Below are 25889 nucleotides of genomic sequence, written 5' to 3'. Positions count from 1 at the left end.
CAAAGTTCGGAGCCTCCACGATGGCACTGACTAGCCTGCTGCAGCCAGAATTTACCCCCAGAGATGGTGAGGTCTCCCCTAGGGAGACGAGTCAGGGAGCCCGGAGTGGCTGAAAGGGCCCACATACCACCCATCGCTTCTCCTGGTTCAGTGGACGGCAGTCTAGACTGGGTCCAAGTTCATTGAGTGAAGCCAGTGATTGCCAGTGTGAGTCCACTTCCAGTTGGAAACAGAAGCCAGAATATATGTAAATTCACATATGTCTGCCAATATTTTGAAGAAAAACAAGCAAGGTAGGGGGCATTAGTTAAAATAATTAGGAATTAATCATCTTTAAATTGGCTTTCACGAATCTTTAAGCCCAACTTTCCCACTGCACCCCACGGTTGCTTAATGTAAAAACAAAATATTCTTTCGATGAAACAACCTTGCTTACTGCAGACTTTTCTGGAGGAGCATCCAGTCTTTTACAAATGTCCAATGGGAACATTCAGAGGCCTACTTCCCATTTTGCTAAGCTCCCTGGACCCAAATTCACTTAGCGGATGAACTCTGTCTAATGTCCTAGATGGCTCCATCACTACGCAAATTCCAGCGTCACCTCCATGCCCATCAGTGTCTATGATGAGAGGAAACCTTAACTGAAAGCTGATCTTCGCAGGTAACGTGTCTCTTGGTTCTCACAAGGATACTTCATCGCAATAGTGTGCTGTTCATAACAATTTTTTCATTAAGTTCATTTTTCTAAGTGGTAATGAGGCCTTTAATCATGGAATTACAAGGATAACTTTCCATTTATTCACACACAAGGTCCAATAAAACATCACGATGGCAACATAATGTTCTTTAACATCCAGTTTACTGTGGTTCAGCACTGCCCAGGCCATCGTATTGGAAGAGCAAACCTGGGCAATGATTCCCCACGCTGCACAGAGAGAATCACCTATTTGCTCCACGGAGTCCATTTTGGATTTCAAATGCTTCAACTCGGGTTATAAATAAACCCACTGGTTTTCATATAGAGTGGTGTCATCATCCCTTCTGGAAGAGCATTTTCAGATGAATCCAGTTTGGTGTTTTTGGGGTTTGTTTTTGTTTTGCTTAAATCCAAAGCCATCAAGAAGTTTTTAATGTTTCATAAACTGAGCTCTGACAATTTTTCCCCAACTAGCCGCAATTTCTCATCCCTTATGGAAAGCGACTTGTGTCCCTGAGGTGTATCTGCATGTACGTGGAACATAAGCCTTTTGTGATATGCTTGGCCTATAAAAGATGTTGAGTAAAGTCTCCAGGTAAATTTGAACTTAGTTGGCTCTCACAGGTGGATAGTGGAATTCAGCTGGACAGTTCTGCACATTTTCTGAATGTTGAGTGGGTGCCAGGCACCGGGGTGGGCCACTGCAATTCCTGCTGGAATGGGTGGGGATCTTGGAATTAGAACGAAGTTTCCAACGGGAAAAAATAGTGTTGCCTAGATTCCCTAAGTCCCCTTTATTTGGGACATAATACTACATATATAGGCTTTTATCTCAGAATTTTCTCTCATTATGAGAAACAGATTTTGTGCTTTATTTTTTCCTTTTGTTTCCCCCCATACTCCATGGAGAGTGTTATGAAGTAATTTCTATCATGTAAACCTCTGCTCAAAGGTTAAGTATAGAAGAAAATATATATTCTTCCTCTATCTATCTATCTATCTATCTATCTATCTATCTATCTATCTATCTATCAATCATCTATCTATCTATCTACTAGCTATCTAAAAAAAAGTGACCCATGACAGAAGCAATAGTAAAAGATTAATATCCTTACTCCCAAAATATGGATTACAAAATTAGTCATTATCCTTTTGTCTGCTCCCTGTCTCACATCCTGTGATAATGTTGCTCTTTACTTTTTATTTTTCACATTTACTAAAGGATGGTTCCAGGCGGAAAATATAATGGCTTTAATTCTGCAAATGAAATGAACAGGTGCACTAGATTATTCTTTGGCTCTTAGATGTTTAGATATCATCTTATTGTTTAAGATGATAGGTCCTTAATGGGATCCTGTCAGATGGTTCTAATAGTTTTTAAAAGCTCCAAGAATGAAATGGACAGTGGAAGAAAATCCATTTGAATATAATGGGTTAGACATGAGTCTCTTGTGTGTTGCCATAAGCTATTAGGACTCATAACCTAAGAAAGGTTGGTGTGAATAGAAGATGGAACATAGACCTCACTAAGGATGGGTGATTATGCCACTGAAACATACCACCTCAACAAACAGAGCTGTTTGGTGAAATGGGGACCCAAATTCAAGGGCCAACTCCATTTGTCACTTTCCATCCATGGACATGTAGAATTTGTGGATTGTCAGCAGTGGGGACGTCCCTCCTGCTTTGTCCACATACCAGTTGATTCTTAATTCAGGTGTGTAAGCCCTTGCTTTCTATGTGACAATGTATCACGGAGTAAGAGGCCAGAATCCATGCGATGGAAGAATGTGTGTCCCATATTGTTGCTCAACTTGGAGGAAGCTGTGTCCAAGGAACAAAACCCCCACAGAAAATGAGCTAGACTTTTGGAAGCATTCTTCTTCCCGTCAATACTGACTTGGAATCATGATTTTAATGTTTTTATCAGCTCCAGTATCCATTCATAGCATAATCACACATTGTTTTGTACATTTTTAAAATAGATCATTGTGTATTTTTACTCAATGTGCCTTCAAAACATTTTTTTTAAGGATTTAAAAAACAGAAGTTACATGGAGCTTTTATTTTTTCACACTGAGAGTTCCAAGTAGAGTTCTTTCTATACTGAGTGAAATTCTCTTCCCATTCTTGTTCAGCTAATTAATAACTTAAAGCAAATGAAAAACATTTTCATCTTTATTGGTACTAGACAAAATGGCTATATTCCTATTCGTTTTGGTGTTTGTTTGTTTTTTCCAAATAATGTTTAGTCTTGATTGTTAGAGTATAAAAGAAAAGCTATAGCAGGCTTTCTATTTTGACTGGCTGCAAAGCTCTACATACAAAAATACAGAAGAGAAAGGAGGTAAAAGGTTCAGGTTCCAAGGTCGAGAACTGTCATGCACTGGATGTATTTCATTCCTACACAAAACCATGCCACCTCAAAGAGCACAGTTTGCAAACTGATGTCCCATGCATTGAATGTTGGTCAGAGGCAAGTTTTCGTTGACCAGCATGGTGTTTGTAAGTTTCTGAATCAGTTGCCAATATTTAAAAATTGGGGGAGGGTTTCTATACAATTTTAGTTATCTAGGACCCCGAGTCCTCCACAGCACCAGCAGCTGTCCCCTTTGGACGGCACACGCCCATTCCTCACCATCCCTACTGCTCCTTACTGCCTCGCTGATACCAAGGGCCACTACGAACGGCCATTTATCACAACAATTCTGATATTGCACCACTTGCTTTACTCATGTACTTGACCTGCTATGCCCCTGATTTGAATCTGTGACCATCTTATTTACTGTGGTCAATGTTAGCAAAGGAGGGGCAGCCACAGAAAAATGTGTGTCAATACCAGGCAACATGGAAAGCTGACCACAGAACCCTGTCCACATATCCACATGTGACCGTGAGTTCAAAACGACAGAGTTCTCCAGATCTTTCTGTTGGGGAATACTTCAGCGAGGCAAAAGCGTTGTAGACGACGTACATAGTCTCCTTCTTTCCATCTGAAGAAAGACCAACGTTTTGCCTTAGTAATGAGAGGATTTTTTAAAAATGTTTGCTTTTGCGCTTTTTTAATGTAGAAATTAAATCTACAATGGGGGATACACTTAAGCTTACCATCGGGCTCTCTCTTCCTGTTACTAATCACACTCCATCCCACATCCTTGTGACTTTCCCTTTCACAAATATTCCTTTGTAAACCACAACCGCATTTTCAGAATCCGTTTCACCCAAATCACATCATTTAGACCCATAAAATTACTTTACTAGCACTCCATTGGATCTCATTTTTGACTTGGTTTCAGGGGATATATCCTTATTCTCTTTCCATGTTACATCTACTATTCTTATTTTTAACTTGTACCATTAATCATCTCCTATCTGGTATTTCTAATGGCTCGCTAAAATGAAAAGAATTTTCTGACGCATCTCCCTGAAACAAATCCCCCTTAGCACTTCCCTGAATAGAAAGAAGAGTGATTAAGTCAAACCACAGATATCTAAAAGAAGAGGACCGCCTAGTGGTACAAATGTCAATAAGCACTTAATTATGGACGCTAGCCAATGGCATCACTGAGTTTCCCACCTGCACAGTATGGTCATCAGCAGAAACATTCAGGGTCATATTCATGAATGCACAGATAAATTAAGCATCAAATGAAGATCGCTACAGGACAATCTCCTTTTTTAATGAAACAAACAAAAAAAATTCACATCATATAAATGGAAAAAAAAGCAGGAGAATAATGTTTAAGTCTGAAAGGAAACTGGAGGAAAAGAATGTTCCTGACTCAGGAAAGGAACAACCAGAGACTGGAATCGTCATCTGAGTTGTGATGAAAGCCAGCAGTGCTATATCCGCCGGTCAGCAGCCAGGGCAAAAATGACAACATTAAAGTGACAATAAAAAATGGTAATTACTGTGTGTGTGTGTGTGTGTGTGTGTGTGTGTGTGTGTGTGTGTGTGGCGTTTTCAGGCCTCTCTCAGCACATCCGGAAAGTCCATTCTCACCAGGCCAGATAGGTGCCCTGAAAGCCAAGGCATCAGCAAAGGATGTTGAGGATGTCCCTTCACGTTTTGTTTCTGTTTGTGTAAAAATCTGAAGTTGTTTTGTGTCCTCGGGGGATTCCCCCAGAGTTTTAAGACCTCAAACCATCTCCCCAAGAGTCATCTCCTGGGAAGAGATGGCACAGGAGAAGGCCAAATGTGGGGGGCTCGACTTGGAAAGTTGTACACCTTCCCCAGACATGGGTCTTTGTGGAAGAAGGAGAAGTAGGAGAATGAAGCAGCTCAGCTAAAATGATGCAAGACACTGGCAGCCTCTTTTATTGTATATGAGGTGTTTTTTACTCTTCTGAATCTGAAAAAAAGAAAAAGAAAAAGAAAAGTGTCAATGCTGCCTTCCCCCCCTCCCCTTCTCCACCCTCCAGATCTGAGGAGAAGAAAATCTGATGGACCAAAAAAAAACAAAACAAAAAAAAAAAAGAGGGGATCAAGTCAACATTTCAACGCTAGTCATTGCTGTCTCCTTTGTAACACAATCATTCTATTCATAAAAGGAAAATCTCAATGAAGAATTTTAAACACTGGTTACATTTGAAACCTTAATAGTTACTTGAAACTAGATAATCAAACATTCGGTCCATGCAATATAGATATTAAGATGTTATTTTGCAATCAAGATGACATTGACTGCCAGATCTAGTCAATGTGCCTCAGGGCTGAGCAATCAGATTCATCTAATCCCAACAATTTTCATACCAAAAGCAGTGTTCCTCTATCGAAATTCTTGCCTCATCCTTACAAGCTTCCCCAACATACTGAAAGCAAGCTGTGCCCAACTGAATTCATCGTCCAGATGGGTAGATCGCTTGAATTCTCTACTGGACACAGAGTGAGGTGATGGAGTAAGAAGACACAGATGAAATAAAACTAAGTGAATGGAAATAGACAATATTGGGTTGTTTTCACTGACCTACTCTACAACATGTAACCTCAGTGGGCTTGGACATAATTTTTTAAAAGCAAACAAACAAACAAACAAACACCACTATCTTACTGCTTCCCGTAAGTGTTTCATGCCCTGCAAATCACCACGCCTTATAGTTAGAGGGGTTCCATCCTGTTTCATCCAAAGGGATAGGGAACTTTAAGAAGGATAACACCACCATCTACAGAGATATTGGGAGTCCTTACAGCACGAGGAAGTTTCCCATTCAACCTTAAAAACTAAGATACTCTCTTAATTCAGACTTAATTGAAATTAGGCAGCAAACAAATTGAGAGATAGGAGAGCCGTTTCTGATCTATCGTAACTATTGTCAATTCTCAGTTTCCAGCGGCCATGGATCCAGGCCTTTTTCCTCATTCCAGTCTTGTGTAGGTTTACCCTTCATTAGTACCTTCACCCATTTGGGAGCGATAAGATACAAAAGAAAACATTCCAACCAGTCACTTTCTCTGAGTGTAGCATTATCAGTGAGGGAAATTGCCAGTTGCCTCACTGGAACTTGCCAGTGAGGGAAAGGTGACTACCAGCTGAAATCAAGGACCGGAAATTTTCCATTGTTTCTGATTGTCCATGCATAGTTTGGTCCACACAGGAGTTACAAGACAGGCCTCGTCAGACCCTTGGGCCTGTCATTAGCAGTTCAAGGTCCTATGTAGTAAGACTCCTTTCAGATGGTCCTCATAGTAATAACCCCCTAAGACACGTCCCCAGGCCCTCGAATATAAAATTCCCTTTTGTTATGATGAAATAAGGTTGGTTTAATTTTTTAATAAATGACCAACTGGTTGGAGAAAGCTAGAGGCAGATACCTGGAGATGGCTGACGAGGACCACTGTGATACCCAGTGAACCTCAACTGGCCAACAGGGAAAGTGATGCACCCCCTCTTCCATGCAGCCTTAGTTAGCAGAGGCCTGCTGTCCAGACTGCTGGGTCCCAGAGATGGAAAGAGGGCCATCCAGGGTATTAATGGACCCCAAAGGCTCCTGAGAGATCTTCCTCCCTTTCTAGTCATTGCTTATGAGAGAGATGGTGGCGTGGCTGGCTATGAGCTCCACCCTCCCCTCCTCGGCCTCGGTTCAAGGGATGGAGGGAAGGAGTTGGTCAAGAAGTAGAACGAAGGGGTCTATAAAGGAAGCCTGTATATTAAAGCTGTGTCTGTGTTCACTGTCATTAAGCAGGACCAAAAGAAAGAATAAGAGGCATATATTTTGCAGCTAGGTCTGTGACCTGAGTGACTGTCCTTGCCTTCCCGAACACGTGCACTTTCTAAAGTCACATGTTCATGAATCTCTCAGGGCACTTACGTGCTCTAAGGTGATTAGCATAAGAGCCGTCTGCAGGAAGACGCTCCATCCCAGACTCCTTGACTTGGAGGGGAGGGAGGGTGTCTTATGTATCTTTATAACTCTCCTTGCATGTAGTGCAAAGCCTGACACATAGCATATGCTCAAAGAGTCATTATTTTTTAATTGAAAGGAAGTGAATTGAATAAGCAGGAGGGAAATGGGACAGATAAAGGCCTACTGATGAGTAGGAAGTGGCTCTCCACCTTTTTCTAAACTTGACTTTCATGATATTAAAAAGAAAATCATAAGTACATTGACTTTATATTTTATTCAATAGCAAGGTTTGATATGTCAAAAATGTGTATTTCCTAGGAAGAAAGAGCCCCACTATGTGGCTTTTTGTGGGACCAATCTCCCAGAGGAAGAGTACCTGCTACGCAGACAGCTTTCACATGGTGTCTGAATCAGGCTTGCTCCTCTCCGCACTGCAAACTTCCTCCCCTGAACTTCAAATGTCCTGTAGTTGCTGTCTTGTGTTTTGGGGTTGTATACTTGTTTTCAACTTAAACTAAAATTGCAGAAACATTTTAAACTGAAATTGGGTAAGACTACAAAGTATATGAAAATGAGGACCTCAAGACAAAGTATAAGAAGCCTCCTGTATTTAACTGAGATACGTGACTTTTCCTGTTAAACCTGATCATTGTATTCCGTGAATGGCACACCTATGTGGGCTTTTTGGAAACCACAAAAAGTAGTTAAACTTACACACCTTTTTAAGGGTGATTGAAGGGCCGAAATGGAAAGTATCTTCACTCAACTTGGAATAATTCAGGAAATTGTCTAAAGCAGTGCCATCCCCTTCGCCCTCCCCCTGACCTAAGACTCCTTACATCTCCCAAAGGGGCAGCCATGGGGGCTCTGAAGTCTGAAGTATAGAGCTGTATGTATTCACAGAAACGTATTTACTCTAAGGGAATGAAGAACGTTTCAGCTACTTCATTTAAAGACATAGGAGATGGAGGTTTACGACAATGTGGGTTTCTTTACTCCACCCCTCCCGTGCTACAACTGCAGGTAAGTGGAGATACTGCATAAAACCATTTAGTTTCGAGATAATTGTTTTAAGAGAAGGTTCAAAGTTTGAGTTACCATGATTTGACTCTAAAAATATATTTATAGGTCATTATGTTTACTCCTAGATCACAAGTTAAGCATCTATCAGGCAGGCCTCATAAGAATCTGGCACTGTGCTTAAAAAAAAAAAAAAAAAATCTGTAAATACTTTTTTATTTTTCTTGGGTTTAATTTTTTTACAGCCCGACTAAACTATCACCCAAACTCAAAGGAGTAAGCTGACTTGTCTGAGTCCCAGAAACTCTTCCACAGCTGCCTCTCTACGAAGTCAGCTTTCTACAAAAACAGCCAAGTGATGATGTAAGCAACAGAAAGAGTTGCAAATGGCTAAATAGAACAAACAAATAAAACAAAGAAAGAAAAAAAAAAAACTAGGGAAGAATAAACGTGGTAAAACCAAACCTAATTTTAAATGTCTAGTAGAATTTCTGGTGGGGCTTATAGGTAGATCCTGGTTTTTTTTTTTTTGGTTTTTTTTAATAATGAGGAAATACTAAACACAAACAAACATTATTTTAGAGATAGTTTTTAGGATTTATCCAAGCATAGACTTCACTGTTCTAGGTCATAAGTGCAAGACAGCTATTTTAAATGGTTATCACCAAATACCCAAAAGTATGAATGCATGTTTTCTCCTTGCCCCAAACCATAGAAGATATGATTATAGTAGGATTGTTTTAAATTAATTTTATTGTATATAATACCAATGCTACAGTCCTGCTAATGGCTGGCTGGCTGGCTGGCTGGCTGGCTGGCTGGCTGGCTGGATAGATGGATGGATGGATGGATGGATAGATGGATGGATGAAATAGATAGGTGATAGATGATAGATGATAGATAGACGATAGAGTAGATTTGTGGGAATATAACTTTCTGAAACCTTGTCTATATCATCATCTCCTAAAATTTACCATTTGATTCAAATATACAGAATAAGAACAGTACAAAGGGTGGTTCCCAGTTCCTTCGGTCTAACCCTTGGTCTCTTTCTTTGTCTTTCCTTTTGATCCGGGGCATTTCTGCTATCCCTGAGAATAATGATGGGGTCAAACTTTTATTCTCTAGTTTCGCTGCCTTCTCTCTTCCTTAATGTAGCATGGTCTTTTTTTTCCAAACTTGAAATATGTGGATAACTGTCTCTGTTCTTCTGTCCCACACTGTGGCATTTTACTGCTAGTAATCTCTGTATTAAGAACTAGAACTTGACCACCTAAGGCAACAATCAAATCAGTCAACTTTCAATTGCCCAGGGCCTGACCCCACTCTTAGCAGGTGTGTACAAGCAGGTATCAACAGCTCTTCCCCCTCCTCTGGTTCAGGTGTGGGTAGAGTTGTCTGCACACCAGAGTTTTATGTCTCATCAGTCATTGAATCTGCTGTTTTCGAAGCCAACAAGAAGCCAGAGACCATGGAGACTAAGGAAGTCCTTCGGAGAAAGTTAAGTGAGGCTGGGGTTTTAGACCCGACCCATTCTGACTGCTATTCATGTTTTGCTCATTTCTATTAGTTAAGGAAAAGCAATAAAAGATTCTAAATGAATGAAAGGATAAAAACAAAACAAACATTTTTTCTTATGTTTTCACTGTGGCTCCAGGGTATAGAATAAAAATAGCACATATTGTAGAGGGTTAATACTTATAAAATACAGATGTTGTTCCTTGGAAATCAGGCTGCCCTTTCGTGGAGAATGCTAAGAATAAATACAAGGGGGAAGCTCTGATACTCGCTTGATATTGCATTTTTAATAGCTCTACCAGCATGTGGGTGTCTAGAAGAGAAATGGCATTAACAATGAAGACATGACTAGCTCCTGGCTTTGGCACATATTTATGTCAAAGGCAGCTGTTATTTTGAAGAACTTTTTATAATGTTAATAGAGTTTCTTTTGACAAATGTATTGTTACTTGTGTTTCTCCAATCCCTTGCATAGAATCTGACAAAATATATATTTTTTTCTAGGGGGAAAACAGATAAATATTTATTTCATGAATACTAAAAAGCTATTTTTTAATCCTGAACATCAGTATTAAGAAAAAAAAAGAAAAAATCACATTTTCCCCAGTAGTTCCAAAATTGTAATCCTCTCTGTCAAACCAGTTCCTTTAAAAATACAATGGTACATTAAGAGTGTAACGAAATGTCTAGGAGATAGAGTGAAACAATGAAAGCTTATATACTAGTAATTGCAAGGGAAAAGTTGTTTAAAAAGATTAATTCTGTCATTAAGAAAGAGTACATGGTATACTTTTATTTGACATTTCTACTATGCAGTTATTTTGTAAGAGACTGGAATCTAAACAGCTTTGTAAAAAGTACAGATTCACTTTAGAAGTTTTCTTTAGCACAACACAATTTAATTTTTTAAAACTGACCAATCTTACATCATATATATGTGTGTGTGTATATATATATATGTATATATATGTGTGTGTGTGTGTGTGTGTGTGTGTGTGTGTATCTCTGTATCTCACATACACAACTTCAGGTGCTGTTTTGATATTATGAATATGAATTTCAATAACACAAAAATCTACAGGAGGATAATAGTAGTTGCGTGTGACCTTATTCCTTTATAAACCACCATGAGGATATATATTATATGCCTCCCTTAAAAAGCACTGAACCTAAAACTATATAAAAGATGTATTGGTTTTGAAACAGATGTTTATAACCAACAGAGCTACCTATTCTGATTCACTGTGATTCATCAATGCTAGAACCATGTGTAACAGGATTTGTACTTCCATTCTCTCAAGAGTGTAAGTCTGTAGCATAAAGGAACAAGGAGATTTTTTGAGTTCACCCCATTTGACCACTTCCCACCCACATATTGTGGATTGGTTAACAGTTTTCCCCAAATCCACCCAAAAAACAATTATGTTGGATTTCAGCTTTGCTGTACTCACAATCACTCTCACGAATATTGTTGGGTCAACCTACAGCACAGCTTCTAAAGTTAATTGGAAAATGACACTGAAGTATATCAATCAAATTTTTTAAGCAGCAAAACGTTTTAGAATCCAATTAGTGAGGTCTTGTCCAGATGCATGAGAATAACAGCCATCTAAAAATAATATTGCAATTCCCACATCCATTTATTAACTTTTCATTGTTTTCTTTTGACTGGGACATTGGAGTGGAGGCTTTAGACACTTGAGAAAATAAGGATGTACAATGTTTGGAAAACCAATATTTTATGAGTCTTCTAGCGAAACCACAGTGTCTGCTTATTGTCGCTGCTCCGTGTGTTAATCCATATAAATTTGTTAATTAAATGGGTCACAGGAGCTTTCGCTGACAAATGGCTAAGGGACGTGGGATATCAACCAGAATATGTATGGTTATGATGACTTATCTTAATTGGGACTTGGGGCACGCCAGATGTTGGGTCCCTGTGCGCTCGTGGAAAATAACCCATAAGGAAGCTGGATTCTCACGTTGAGGGCAATCTCTTCATTAAAGAAATAGGCCTACATTTTGTCAATACATAGAAGGCTATAGTGAGACATCGTTCCAGAACCGAGAAATAATGTCAACCTCTGAGAGGGAAACAAGTGAAAAACCAAAGGATGGGATTATCTGTTTGTAGAAACTACCTCAAGGCAGCAGATGTTGACTTCAGGGCCTGATCAATGGTGAGGTGTACTGCAAACCAATCATTGCTAAAAACAGTTAAGCATGAAAGTTACACAGGTTTAATTTTTAAAGTAAATTAGAAAGGATTCAAGGTTATTGTTATAGCAGCTCTGTCTTGGGTGTGAGTGAAAATAACAACATCACATCCCCATATCTGGGTGTTCTGAGAACTAGTCACCATCCTTGGCCTATTTTACCCACCATAGTTCATGATCTGGGTGTACCTTCGGAGGTGTGAAAAGCTTATGAAAATCAGATAAGCTACAGTGGGGGGGAAATGAGAAGGAAAAAGTTTGAGAACACCTGCCTTAAAAACACAGACATTTCCTTAAGATTAAAGTCCAGAAATGCAATCATGGATGATTTTAAAAAATGAACAAGAATGAGAATCTGCTCCAAGACACCAACGTATCTGATGGCTGAATATGTCGTCAAAAAGGAGCCTAGAAAAAGAGGTGCCATGGAGGAGCGCGTCCTGCACTGTCAGGATATAAGACATGCAAGATGGCCCCTCTCCATCCTTCCTGACAAGTCTATCTATCCCAGTGATGGAAGCAGATGTATCAGGATACCCTACCTTGAAGAAACAATTCTCCAACTAACTCCCCTTACATTCTCAGCTTGCCAAGCCACCTTCTGCTATGATTTGACTTCTAGGTAGGTTTTCCTTCAGGAGAAAGAAACCACTGACTGGCCAGTCGATGTGAGCATTCCAGTGTACATAGAGGATATATTTCACATTATACATCAGTGAATGGGCGATCACACTCATGCATTGCTCATGAGTATTCATTTCCGTGTCAACAAATCTGCAAAGCAATCAACTCTTCATTTGCCATCAGTATGGAATTCCTTTGCCTGCCCATGTGTACAGCCCTTCTTGCAGGGCTCTTTAATTACCATCTGCTCCCACACGGAAGAATGGCGTGTTTCCTAGACAAGCCGGTTCTTACACAGAACAAAACGAAGAACCACAAAGTGGATTTCACGTCACAATTCCTGTGTCAAGAAGTCTCAAGATGCCACAACCTCTTCTATTACTAAACTGTCTTATGCGCAGCGTATGCAACATAAATTGGGGTACAAGTTCGAACTGAGATGGTCATTAAGACTACTGCCCTCTAAGAGTTGTGAACCCATTAATATTGACAGTTACTTAGCAACAAATCAATCTTTCAAAAATTGGGGAAAATATTAAATAAATAAATAAATAAATAAATAAAGCCCTGTAATGTTCCCATGTCTAGATTCTATGGGATTGATTCAAATATAAGCGAGCTGAAGATGAATAAATGTGTTCAAGTATGTCTATTGTTCTGCATGGACCAATACACAGCCAGTATCAGCTACAAGTGATAACAAAAAGCCTTGCGGGAAGAAGTAGCATAGATTGGAACACTGAGGTGATAAAAGTAAGCATCAAGAATAAGCCCAGGTTTTGATCGATCTGAAACAGGGCAGTTTTTATTCTGGTGTATAAAGACAGCCTAACACCATTGTCCTAAGTTGTATGTGTGGAAGTGTTTGGAAGAAATAGTGAGGTGAATGTGATTCCCTGAGGTGAGAATACTGGGATATGGGTGTCTACGCAGATATGAAAACTGATGACGGCCTCCACAAATGCATGCCTCCCGAATGATGGGAAATGTGTGTTGCTTCTCAAATCTCTAGACATGAACCTAAGTCAGAAACAATCTCTGTTGTAAAGACAGACATGTGTCTCTCCCTGTACCCTGCTGTTTGACTGTTTCCTCCCCGGATTTGCAGAGCAGGCCACACCTCCAGGTCAGTACTGGTCCCATCTCTCTCTCACCACCAACTCCACTGCAGAGCAAGCCATGATGCCAGCCCTTCTGACAACTAACAAAAAGTTTTCAACTTTAAGAATGTTAAGTACAACTCAAGTGGAAAGGTTCAGACTATATCCTTTGACTATTTTTATTAGTAAGTTGTTACATCTATTATAATAGAATGCCAGACATCTAAAAAGCTCCAAGTCCTCAATTATTTATTACATTCCAAACTAACTTGGTAGGGATCAGCTAGAAAGAAAATGGGAAAAACACATTCATTTCTTTAGGTGACTCTTGTGAGCTGTGTAGCAAGTCCAAGTCACGAAGAATCAAATCACAGACAAATTGTTCTAATGTACACAACAAACTTTTAAATCACAATTAGCTATTCTATGCAAACTAGTAAGAATATTGGTTCTACTGCCTCTTCTATTTTTCCTGTGCTGAGATCTTAAAGAGGAGAATGTAAGTAACTTGAGAACTATTCAGAAAGAGTAGCTGTAAGGAATACCATTACCCCATTAAGGAAATGAGCTGACAAAATTGTGTCCTGACAGGCAAAGTGAAGTACAGAGCTCAGAAATTATTAGGTGAATATAATATTATAATACACAAGTGTAAAACCATCTCCCCACATACAAGCTTTGTTTTGTGTTGTTTTCTCTCAGTATGGTTTTTAATTTGGCTTTTAATTTGCATTTCCCTAATGATGTGAATGAACATCATTTTAATGTGCATATTTGCTAGCTGTACATCTTCTTTGATGAAATGTTTGTTTAAATCTTCTGCATATTTTTACTTGAGTTGTTTGTTTTCTTATTATTGGACACTGAGATTGTCTCCTGCATATACAAAGAAATCAAATACTCTTTGAAATTATTCTCCCTAGCCTGCAGATTATCTTTTTGTTCTTATAAAGACGCTTTTGAAGTTTTTTATTTTGATAAAGTGTAATTTACCGATGTGTTCTTTCATGGTTGTACCTTTGACATCCCATCTAGGAAATCTTTGCCTAACCCAAGACCACAAAGAGTTTCTCATAGGTTCTTAACTAGAAGTTTTATGGTTTTACATTTTAAATTTAGGTCTATGGTCCATTTTATGATCATTTTAAGTTAATAATCTATTTCATGATCTATTTTAAGTTAGTGTTTATATCTGATGTGAAATATAGCTAGAAGTTCATCATTTTGTGTATGGATGTCCAGTTGTTCCATCACCATTTGTATACGTGTGGATCTACTCTGGACATTCTATTCTATTCCATTGATCCATTTGTCTACCTCAATGCTAACATCATACTGCCTTGATTACTATAGCTTTATAAATCGTGAAATCAGGCCAACTTTTCCTTTCTTTTTCCAAGTTGTTTTGTTTTGTCTATTGTGGGTGCTTTGCATTTCCATGTAAACTTTAGTATTAGCTTTTCAATTTCTACCCAAAAAGCTCCTGCTGGAGTTTTAATTGGGATTGCATAGAATCTATAGATCAATTTGGAAAGAACTTACATTTCAGCTGTCTCTGGAAAAATCTCCAAATATTTGGAAACTAAACTATGCATTTCTAAATAACCCTTAGGTCAATGTAGAAATAAAAATGGAAATCAGAAAGTATTTTAAACTGAATGTGAATAAAAACACAACATATCAAAATTAGTGACATGCCGTTAAAGCAGTACTTAGAGGAAATTTTACAGTACTAAATGCCTATATTAAAAAAAGGAAAAAACCTGAAACTAATATAAAATAATACTAAATGTCAACTGTAATTAAAAAATAATAATAAAATAAAAAGAAAAAAAGTCTCTAATCAATGATGTTAACTTCCATCTTAAAAAACTAGAAAAACAAGGCCAACCAAACCCAAAAGCAAGCAGAAGAAAGGAAATAATAAAGATCAGATAAGAAATCAGTGAAATAGAAACAGAAAAATAATGAAAAATATTAATTACAATGACTGATGACATTTATTAACCTCTTGCCAGACTGGTCAGGAAAAGAAAGAGAGAAAACACAAATTACCAATATAAAAAAAAAAGATAATGTCACAATAGCTTCTATAGCTATTAAAAGGATAATAAAATAATATAAATATCCTTATGCCAATTTAATTCCATTGTGACCTGTGCACATACTTTGTATGACTTGAATCCTTTTAAATGTATTGGGATTTGTTTTATGTCCCAGAATCTGATCTATATTAATAAATGTTCTGTGTGCACTTGAAAAGAATGTGTATTCTCCTTTTGTTAGGTGTTCTAGGGATGCCAGTTAGGTCGTGTTGGTTGGATAGTGTTTTTTTAAGTCTTCTTTTCCTTGCTGATTTTACATCTATGTATTCTATCTATGATTGAGAGAGGGATATTAATGTTTCCAAATAAAATTGTGATTAAAAGTTTTTTACACTTCATGTATTTTGCTGCATAAATGTAAGGATTATTATATCCTCTTGATAAATGGACGAGTTTATCATGAAATGAACTTCTTTATCCCTGGTGATAGTGTTTGCTATGAAATTTACATTGTCAGATATTAATATAGCTAATCAAGCTTCCTTTTCTTGATTACTGTTACCTTGGTATACCAATTTCCATTCTTTTACTTTTGGACTATTTGTGCCTTTTTATATAAAAGCGGAATATACTTGGGTCTTACATTCTAAAATTTTCTGCCTTTTAATTGGGGTGTTTAGGCCATTTACATTTAATGTGGTAACTGATATGCTTAGTTTAAAATCTATAATCTTGCCAGTTGTTTTCTATTTGCTTCATCTGTTCTTAGTTTCCTTTGTATTTTTTTCTAACTTCATTTAGATTATTTTTATGATTCCATTTTATCTCCTTTCTTGGCTTACTAGCTATATGTCTTTGTTTTGTTATTTGAGTGACTGCTTTAACATTTATAGTATATGATCTTAATTTACCTTAATCTACTTCCAATTGATATTATACCACTTCATGTATAATATTATAAATTTACAATAGTATATTTCTATTTCTGCCCTCCCAGCTTTTATGCTATTGTTGTCATATATTTTAGCTTAATTTTATATATGTTATAAACCCAACAACATATTATTTTGTTCAGATAGTCAATTATCTTCAAGATAATAACAAAAATCTTGCATATTTATCTTCTAGTTTCCATTTATAGTGCTCCTCATTCATTTGTGCAGATCTGTCTTTCCATTTGGCATAGTTATACTTCTTTCTTCAACATTTCTTGTAGTACGCACCTATCGATGATGAGTTCTTTCAGCTTGTATATGTGAAAGATATTTTTGCTGAGTATAGAATTCTTTGTTGGTTTTTTTCTTTTAGCACCTTAAAAATGTTGTTCCCTCCACTGTCTTCTCACTTGCATTGTTTCTGAAGAGAAATCTACAGCTATCTTTGTTCTCTGTTTTAAAATTTTTCTCTTCATCACTGAAGAGAAAATTGAATGATATCATTATGATATGCTCTAGTGTAATTTTCTTCATATTTCTTGGGCTTGGACTTTATTGAGCCTCTTGAGTCTGTGAATTTACAGTTTTCATCATATGGCAAAATTTCAGCTATTACTTCATCAAATATTTTTCTCTGCTCCTCTCTCTTTCTCTTCTTTATTTTACAGACTCCAGTTATACATACATTAGGCTGCTTGAAGGTGTTCTATAACTCACTGATGCTCCTTACAATAATTTCTATTCTTTTTCCAGTATTTAATTTTGGATAGTTTGTGTAGCTAATTTTGCACCACTCTTTTCTTCTACAATGTCTAATCTCATCCAGTGTATTTATGATAAATTACAGTCAATATGATTTGGCTAATATCATCCAGTGTATTTTTTCTATCAGACATCACAGTTTTCATCTCTAGAAGTTTGATTTTGTTTTTTATAGCTTTCATGTCTCTACTCAACTTCTGAATATATAGCAATAGTTATAAAAACTGCTTTAATGTTCTTGTCTGCTAATTGTAACATTTATTTCAGTTATGGGTTGGTTTCAATTGGTTGGTATTTCCCCCCTTTTTATGGGTAGTATTTTTTTTTTCCTTCTTTACATGTTCAGTAATATTTGGAATGTTAGACATTTTGAATTCTACTTGTTGAATACTAGATATTTTTGTATATCTATGTGTGTGTGTGTGTGTGTGTATATATATATGTATGTATATATATATATATATATATATATATATATATATATATATATATATATATATATATATATATATTCAGTTATTTGGCATCACTTTGATCCTTTTATGTCTTGCTTTTAAGATTTGTTAGGTGAGATCAAAGCATCATTTAGACTAAGCTGGTTAGTTCCCACTACTAAGTGAAGACAATCATGAGTATTCTACCCAATTCCCTTTAAATTATGAGGTAGTCACCTCTGGCTAGTGGAAACAGACATTTTTCCTGCCCTGTGTGAAATGTGAGCATCAGGACTATTCCCTCTAATCCTCTCGAATGATTCTTTCATGGTTTCAGGTACTTTCCTCATTGCATGGGTCAGTCAGTACTCTGATGACTACTTTCCAGATCTCTGGAGTTCTTTCTGCAGCTGTCTACTCTCTTGTACTTCATCCTGTTAACTCTAGCCTTGGATCCTGGGTCTCCGTGGATCCTTATTCAACTCCTCAACTCAAAGAGTCCATCAGGTCAGCCTGGGTCCCTCCTTTCTATGCTACCTGAGAACCTTCTCAAGTCAGTAAGCTGGGGAAATTGTCAGGCTCACTTCATTTGTTTCCTGAATCTTGGAGATCGCTGTCCTTCATTTCTTGATGTCCACTACCTTGAAAACCATTCGTTTACATATGTTGTCTCTTTTTCTTGATTGTTTCATTTGGAAGGGTAAATTTAACTTTTGTTATTCCTCTTTGGCAGAAGCAGATGTTCCATAGATTGTTTTTGGTCCACTCTTCATAACTGACTTTTAAATTTCATGAACCAACATCTTTAAACATTCCAATTCCCTGTGCTCGCTTCGGCAGCACATATACTAAATATTCCAATTCCCAAACATTCAATGAAGGAGAAATTCCTGCTGAACTCCCTCCCTGGAGCTTAGCAAGTAACCTTGCAGGGCCTAATTATAATCAATCTTTTGAGAGACACAAACACTGAACATCTCTTATCTCTGTTAACACAGTCAAGTAAAGTTAAGGACAAGTTCATATTTCAGGGAACTATAAAAATTATGGCAAGTCTAAAAGACTAAGTTGTTTCAAATATGACTAAAAACACACTAAAAATAATCTATTCATGTGATAACCCACAAGTTTCTCAATGACACTGTAAAAGTTTACACCCCAAGAGAATCTTAGTTCAGAAGCCCATATCTTTTTGTGTTAGTACATTTCTTCCTAAGAATAAGCAAGGCATTTTCAAAGGACATTCAATCTTTGAAGTCAGTTAGAAAATTAGTGCTGCAGGGTACTATATAGTACCTCAGTAGCCTGACAGAGATAATGTACACCTGTAATGTGTTCATTATGCTGGGATGTAATTTACTCTTTCAGCATATACTCCTTTCTGCTCTGCATGCCTCAGTTCACTGGAGTTGGGGAATAACCAACCCTGGTCCAGTTTCCATTGAATTTCTTTGTGAATGCATACAATGTTGAAACCTCAAACCACAGTGGGTTTGATCACACTGGGCACTGAATTGTGCTTGGATATGCGCTCTCAAAAATTAGACAGAGCTGGTCACCATTGGTTCCTGAAGACTGGATCAGGGGTATGGGCATTCAAAATAGTTAAATTGACCTCCCCACTCTGGTCATCAGATGTAATAGGATCCATTAAAAAGAAATGTTCAAAAATGTATCTAGTTGTTGCATGAAAAAATGCTGGACTGCTCCCATTTGAGTGTCTTTCCTATAGTTTACTGTATTTTCCAGAAAATGTTAATATTGCATTCTTATAAATAAACCCATCTCTACAAAAAATGTATCCAGTTGTTACTAGATAGCTTTTTAAAATAATAACGTACTAATCTACATATCATTTAAAGTTTTTTCTAAAGTAGAGAACATTGATGACTGAAGGGGAAGGGGTAGGTGAGACTGATCAAATTTTTTTCTACTTTGTGCCACCAAGAATTAGCTTAAGTTCTGGTAAACATTTTGGGCTAAGATGGTACAAGTAACTAAAGCCCAGTGATCTAAGTCCTGACAATACCAAAGCAGTGATAATGACTGATGTCATGTTAGTCCATCAATGAAATTAAAATACAAAGGTGTTCATGCTCAAGTTTGTGTACAAACTTGCAAGTATACGGTCACACCAGATCCCATTTGAAGCAGTGGAAGATTACAGTTATGAAGTGGAAAATGTATAGACATTAGAAACTGTCTCTTCTTTATTTATTTATTGCATCATATTTACTGCCCCATGGGATTCAAGAATCCAGTTCATTAAACAATCAACCCTAGACTTACCGTGTTTCCCTGAAAATAAGACTGGGTCTTATATTAATTTTTGCTCCAAACGATGCATTAGGGCATATTTTCAGGGGATGTCTTATTTTTTTCATGTACAAAAATCTACATATATTCCAATACATTCATGTCATATTCCTCTGGAACATCGTCATAACATACTAAATGTGTCCATCTGGCTGACGATCTTAACCGGGGCTTATTTTTGGGGTAGGTCTTATTTTCACGGAAACACGGTAGTTATATAATGCAACATAATATTTATTTCATCACTCTTCCCCACAAAGAAAAAAAAAAAACTGTGTAAATTACTTTAAATACTTGGGGGCAATTCAGTTAAAAGGGGCACAGGTAAAATAAAAGTGCTTAATGAAGATAATAAAATTCAGTCCCAGGGCCCACCTGACAACGTTATAACAGATACTTGTAGCACAATACAAACATGCAACAAGATTCAAGACCCCATGTTAAAGATTTGCGACTTGGTTTACTCTGGGCTTTTATGCTGTAGGAATTCACATGAGCCAAGTCACTGGATACAGGATGGGCCTGGTGTCCAGACAATGGGTTTATAGCTAACACTGTTCTCCTCTACTGCACATTTTCTAGCTTGTGTTATCTTGATCTGGATCAAACGATGTCTGGCAAAAAGGTCTCTGAACAAACCCTGCCCCTAACAGAGTCTGGGTAAGAGACTGTCATTTGAATTCTACATTATCTCTACCGTGTTTCCCCGAAAATAAGACCTAGCCGGACAATCAGCTCTAATGTGTCTTTTAGAGCAAAAATTAGTAAAAGACTTGGTTTTCTTTTACCATAATATAAGACCCGGTCTTATATAATGCAATATAAGACCGGGTCTTACATTACTTATCGCTCCAAAAGAAACATTAGAGCTGATGGTCCGGCTAGATCTTATTTTCGGGGAAACACAGTATGTAATTCATGTCTTAGTCACAATCATTCAAGGAGGGTATATTTACAAGGTAAGTGGTTTCCATTTGCACAAAAAGTTTGGTGAAAAATTGCACATGTGTTCTCCAGATATGACGTGCTAAGGCACCAAAGTGAATTATTTGAATGATCTTAAAGGAAAGTTTTAAGAACTGATTTCATGCATAAGAGTGTGTGTGAAGAGTTGTGTTCAAATATCTTCTTACCCCTCAACTTCACTACCCAGCACTTGTTCTTCAATGGCTTTATCACTACACTAAGCTTAGCATCCAACACAATGTCTCCAAGGAAGTGTGATTCAAAGATGCTGGAACTCTTAACAAAACCCACTCCATGGAAACTTTCATGTTTTAGATTAACATCATGTCCATGTATGAAGGAATAACTAGAAATGAGCCCAGGTTACGACCGAAAAAGGAGATTTATATAAAAAGCAAGAGTGGTTTTCGCAATACGATAGTCCAACGTTTGGAGGGTACTATAATTTGAACTTTCAGGGTTTAGGAAGAGTGCGATGTTGTTGATGGAAAGTAAAAGAAGTGCTCATGAAACCCATTACAAGGTAGATTCAAACTGGTTTCAGGTTGTCATCTGTATTCTACAGCTACGTATGTTCTCCAGTGTGTGGGCCTCCCAACATAAAGGTAACACTGCACAGACTTCTGTTTTTGTTTTTAACCAAACATAATAACTCATTAAAGGTAAAAAATGTGAAACCATGGAACATTTCCCATTTATACTGCACAATTCATGATCAAAGACTCATCATATTCCATTCCATTATAATTAGCAAGTCCGGAATCAACTTTTTATAAAGATTACAGTGAAACGTGGTAGTGGAAAAGAAAGTATCAAATGCATTTGTGATGGAGAAAGTATGGTGGAGGGTGGAAGAGAAGAAATGCAACGATAATTGTAAATTATTGAAAAAGGGATAACAGTACTCTTTAAATGGAGTGAAGTGTTTTTTCAGGGTATAATATAAGAATACATTAACAATCACGATTTCAATTTTAGGTGGAATTCTAACAAGCTTGCATTAAATTTCACATTTTATGGAAAAATGTAATGAGAATTGTGCGCTTACCATCTGTTTTCTTTGAATCATTTCCGACATTGGATTGGTCCTTCCTGTCTGCCTTATTTTTGCCATCTTTCAAGTCACCTGCAAGGTAATAAACATGACAAACAGTATATGTAGACACCTAAGAAGGAAGTTATAAATATCTTTAAACCTGTCAAGGTAAAAGCATAATTTTAGTTACGAGGGGGTACATGTCTGAGTGTAAACATCCTTTTAACCACGTGTTAGGTCCTAGATACTGGATTGTGATTTGGAAATGAAGACTGAAAATTCCTGTTAAGCAGGGTTGTAAGACAATGGTGTTTCCCTCCAAGAAAGGTAGTTCAGCTGTATTATTAGGCTGTAGAGTGAGGAAAAGCCTACTTAACTTTTATGTGGTCCAACCTTTTTGTCTGCGAAATGGGGATATTAATATGTACTTTACAGGCATAATATATGGAAAAATGCATTTAAAGTATTGAATGTGGTATCTGACACATCACTCAATCACAGTTGTTATTATTCTGAAACAGAACTATAAAAAGTATTCTAATTAAGGAGCCTGTCAAAATGTAATTTGTAAAAGTTAAAAAATACTATGTATACAAATGTTAATGAACACATCCAAAAACTTATTTAACTCATTTATGAAGGAATGAGTGAGGTAGTAAGAATAGTTCCAGAAGTATTTAAGGAACTAGATATTTATAGGTATTTTAGAAATTATGTTAAAATAAGATTGCTAGGTTAGACACAAAACTGGTTATGTCCTACAAGACAATAAAACCATAACCTTTGGAGTTATCTCCCCTACCAGTCAACAATCTACAAGTTAGCATATAACTTCCCAGTGCCTGGGCTTGAATCAAATGGTAAATGACAACGTTAAACAAAGTCATGTTCTTCTAGAGTAGGGATCAGCAAATTATGGCCCCTGAGCATACCTGGCCTGTCATCTTTTTTTGTAAATAAAGTTTTATTGGCACATAGCCACACCCATTCATTTAAATATTGTCCATGGCTGCTTTCATGCTGCAATGGCAGAGTTGAATAGTTTCAACAGAGATTCACAAAGCCAGGAATATTTACTATCTGGCCCTTCACAGACAAAGTTTTCTGACATCTGCCTAAAATAAATAACCCTTGGGCAGGTCTGTTCAACAACATGCCAGTGTATTATTGAAAGAACTTGAAACCTACATCATTTTCTTAGCCAATGTCACCCCAATACATTTAATTTTAAAAAGAGAAAAGAAAGAAAGGAAGGAAGGAAGGGAGGAAGGAAGGAAGGAAGGAAGGAAGGAAGGAAGGAAGGAAGGAAGGAAGGAAATAGCACCCCTTCCCCCAAGCCTTATTCTCAAGTTTTGGATATTTTTCTTACAATTACTAATGGTAGCTTTTTTTTAAGTCTGCATAAAACTAAGAATATATTACTACTAAAATACTGGTACTTACTGAAGCAGAAAGACCCTAATAATATTTGCACACAATTTCAGTGAGCAGGGCCCAAATATATTTGTCTTTTTTGCTTTCTTTGTGCCAGGTAGTGTGCTAAATGCTTTGCATGCATCACTTCATTAAATTCTCATAACAACCCTGCTATAAAGGTGCTATTACTGAAAGGAGTCAACTTCATCAAAGAGTAATTCACTGACTGATCAATTTGTTGAATAACAAACTCACCGAATCACTGAGGTTATTTTCCAAGTTTGAGTTTTTCCTTGACTTCACTGCAGCCTCTCTGTCACACTTTGGTCAGTCCAGCTGTGTTGAGTACAGTGGGCTACCTGCCTGCCTGTTTCACACACTACCCCAGGCCCACCTTTGCCCCTAACTGTGCATATGGGTCTCCCTCTGGCAGCTCAACTGCTCCTCTTATCTACCATAAATCTGGTTTAAGCCATTTGTTGGGCAGTTTTTGATCAAATGGCCAACTAATCTTTCTATGAAGTGATTTTACTTACATCAACTTGTAAAAAATTGACATGAAACTCATATCACCTCCATTTCATGGCTATGGAACCTAAAGTATAAATAAATTTACCAGAATATACACAGATGGGTGTGATTCTAGAGGCCAAGTTCTCAACCACTGTATTTTGCAACTTCTATATGAAGCTCAAGCTTCTGCTGACTGTTGCCATTTCTAAATTCCTTTGGCCTACAGCCTACAGACTTACAAGTGGTTACCTAAGGACAGTTCAAGACCATTTTTGGTTATGATGTATTCTACAAAGTAAATGCCTTTAATGGAATTTGACAAATCCTAAGCTAAGTTGGGAGTCAAAAAACTCTCCAAGTTTTCTCTTATTCTTAATTCTGAAATGAGATTCATTGGTTGGACGGACTGAGGGGAAGGGAGTCGATTCTGGCCAGGGTGCAAGCAGGAAGATTTTAAGGGAAGGACACAGCCATCACCCTCTACCAGCACAAACGGTCAAAACAGATAAATTCCTCTGGAGGTACCATAAAAACAGTCTAACTACTGCCTTTTCCCTGTTTTAAATATGGCGGAGATGGGCTTGAAGACCTTGAGCCCTGTCAATAGTCAAACTAATACCTTGCAGAAAAATGACCTTTCTTTACAAAACGAGCCTTCATACCCCTAATGGACTCTACATAAGCCTTTTGGATTGGCCTGGATTAGAGCTTTACCCACAGCTGCAGCAGGAGCAGGATGTCTTCCAGAAGTCAGCAGGGGTGATTCCATTTGCCAGATGCTAGCCAGCCACCCCTGGCAGCCTGCCTCCTCCTCAGGCAAGGCTGGGGAGGCTGAGGTAGGAAGTATCTGGATGGAGACCAAAGCTGTGGGAGATCTCAAAACTGCTGATGAGAGACCAAACCCCTAGAACCCCACTTAACCAGTGTCCTTCAGCTCTAACCTGGAAACATCTTGGGCAGCCACAAAGAGGATGCCAGGAAAGTGACACACACTTGTGTGATGATGAGCCTTAAAGAGAACCCATTAGGTAATTTCCCAGGGGTTGTGTATGGAGTGATGGTCGACGTGAGCTGTTATTCAATAAACAGGGGGAAACAAAAGAGCCTTTCTGTGCAGTTATAAATCATTGTAATTAGGCTGCTGTAACACAGTCCTGAACCACCATTAGCCTTTCTGATTATTGCTCTAAATTGATTTCTCTTCCCACCTCTCATTTAATACTTAATTTTTAAGGAAAATGGTAGACTATTGTTTACTTTGGGAAATAAACACAGTTGTGAAATCAACCCTGCCTAGGTGAAGACTCAGGCTTCTGCTTTGCTTCTTTCAGGTCCCCCTGCCCCCCATCGTCTTCAAAATTATTGCCACCTCAACCCTCTCTGGGTATTTATTTATACCCTTCTCATAGAATTTGTAACCCTCGTTGTGACTGGCACATTTGTGTTCATTGGTTTCTCTCCCTGACCAGACCAGGAGTTGGCAAACCTTGGCCCATGGGCCAAACCTGGCCCCACTGCCTGGTTTTACATTTGTAAATGATTGGAACTTGATAGGAGAGACTATCATTAATATAGGTATTAAAATATTGTCTTCTGATTATACATTTATATGTGTTCATTGTAAAAATCCTTGGAGAGAATTGTGCTAAGCCCTTTCTACACGTGTCTCACTTACCCAGGCTATGTAGAATAATAGCTAGAACACCTGGCTCTACCAAGCAGTTAAGAGAATGAATATCTAAAGAGAGAACTGAAAACCATATCTGGTGTATAGTTAATAGTGCTATTTGTTTTACTGTCATCGTTTTTGCTATCATTATTACCGGAAGCTCATGTAGACCATGCACCTTTTGCAGAAAGGGTGGAAAGTTAAGTAATGTGGCCATGGCCACCAAGGAGTGGGAGGCACAGCTGTGACTTGAATTCAGGTCTGTCTGACTGCGAAA

The 25889-nt window shown here is 37.7% G+C and overlaps 1 protein-coding gene across 11 annotated transcripts in view; it reads right to left on the bottom strand.

Annotated features, from left to right (window-relative positions):
• Nucleotides 1-25889, bottom strand: part of PDE1C (phosphodiesterase 1C) — a 483269-nt gene that overhangs the window by 28734 nt on the left and 428646 nt on the right. For 9 of the 11 annotated variants that reach the window (XM_074340964.2, XM_074340965.2, XM_074340966.2 and 6 more), the window contains one exon: nt 22027-22104. In XM_074340964.2, coding sequence (XP_074197065.1) covers nt 22027-22104 — 78 coding nt within the window. Of the gene's footprint in view, nt 1-1567; nt 5050-22026; nt 22105-25889 lie in introns of those variants that run through there. The other 2 variants (XM_074340967.2, XM_074340968.2) reach the window with 1 other exon arrangement.

Source organism: Rhinolophus sinicus, chromosome 4, assembly GCF_057876585.1.
Source record: "Rhinolophus sinicus isolate RSI-liver-muscle chromosome 4, RSI-T2T, whole genome shotgun sequence".
Classification (NCBI taxonomy): Eukaryota; Metazoa; Chordata; class Mammalia; order Chiroptera; family Rhinolophidae; genus Rhinolophus; species Rhinolophus sinicus.
This window is presented reverse-complemented; position numbering and strand designations above follow the sequence as displayed.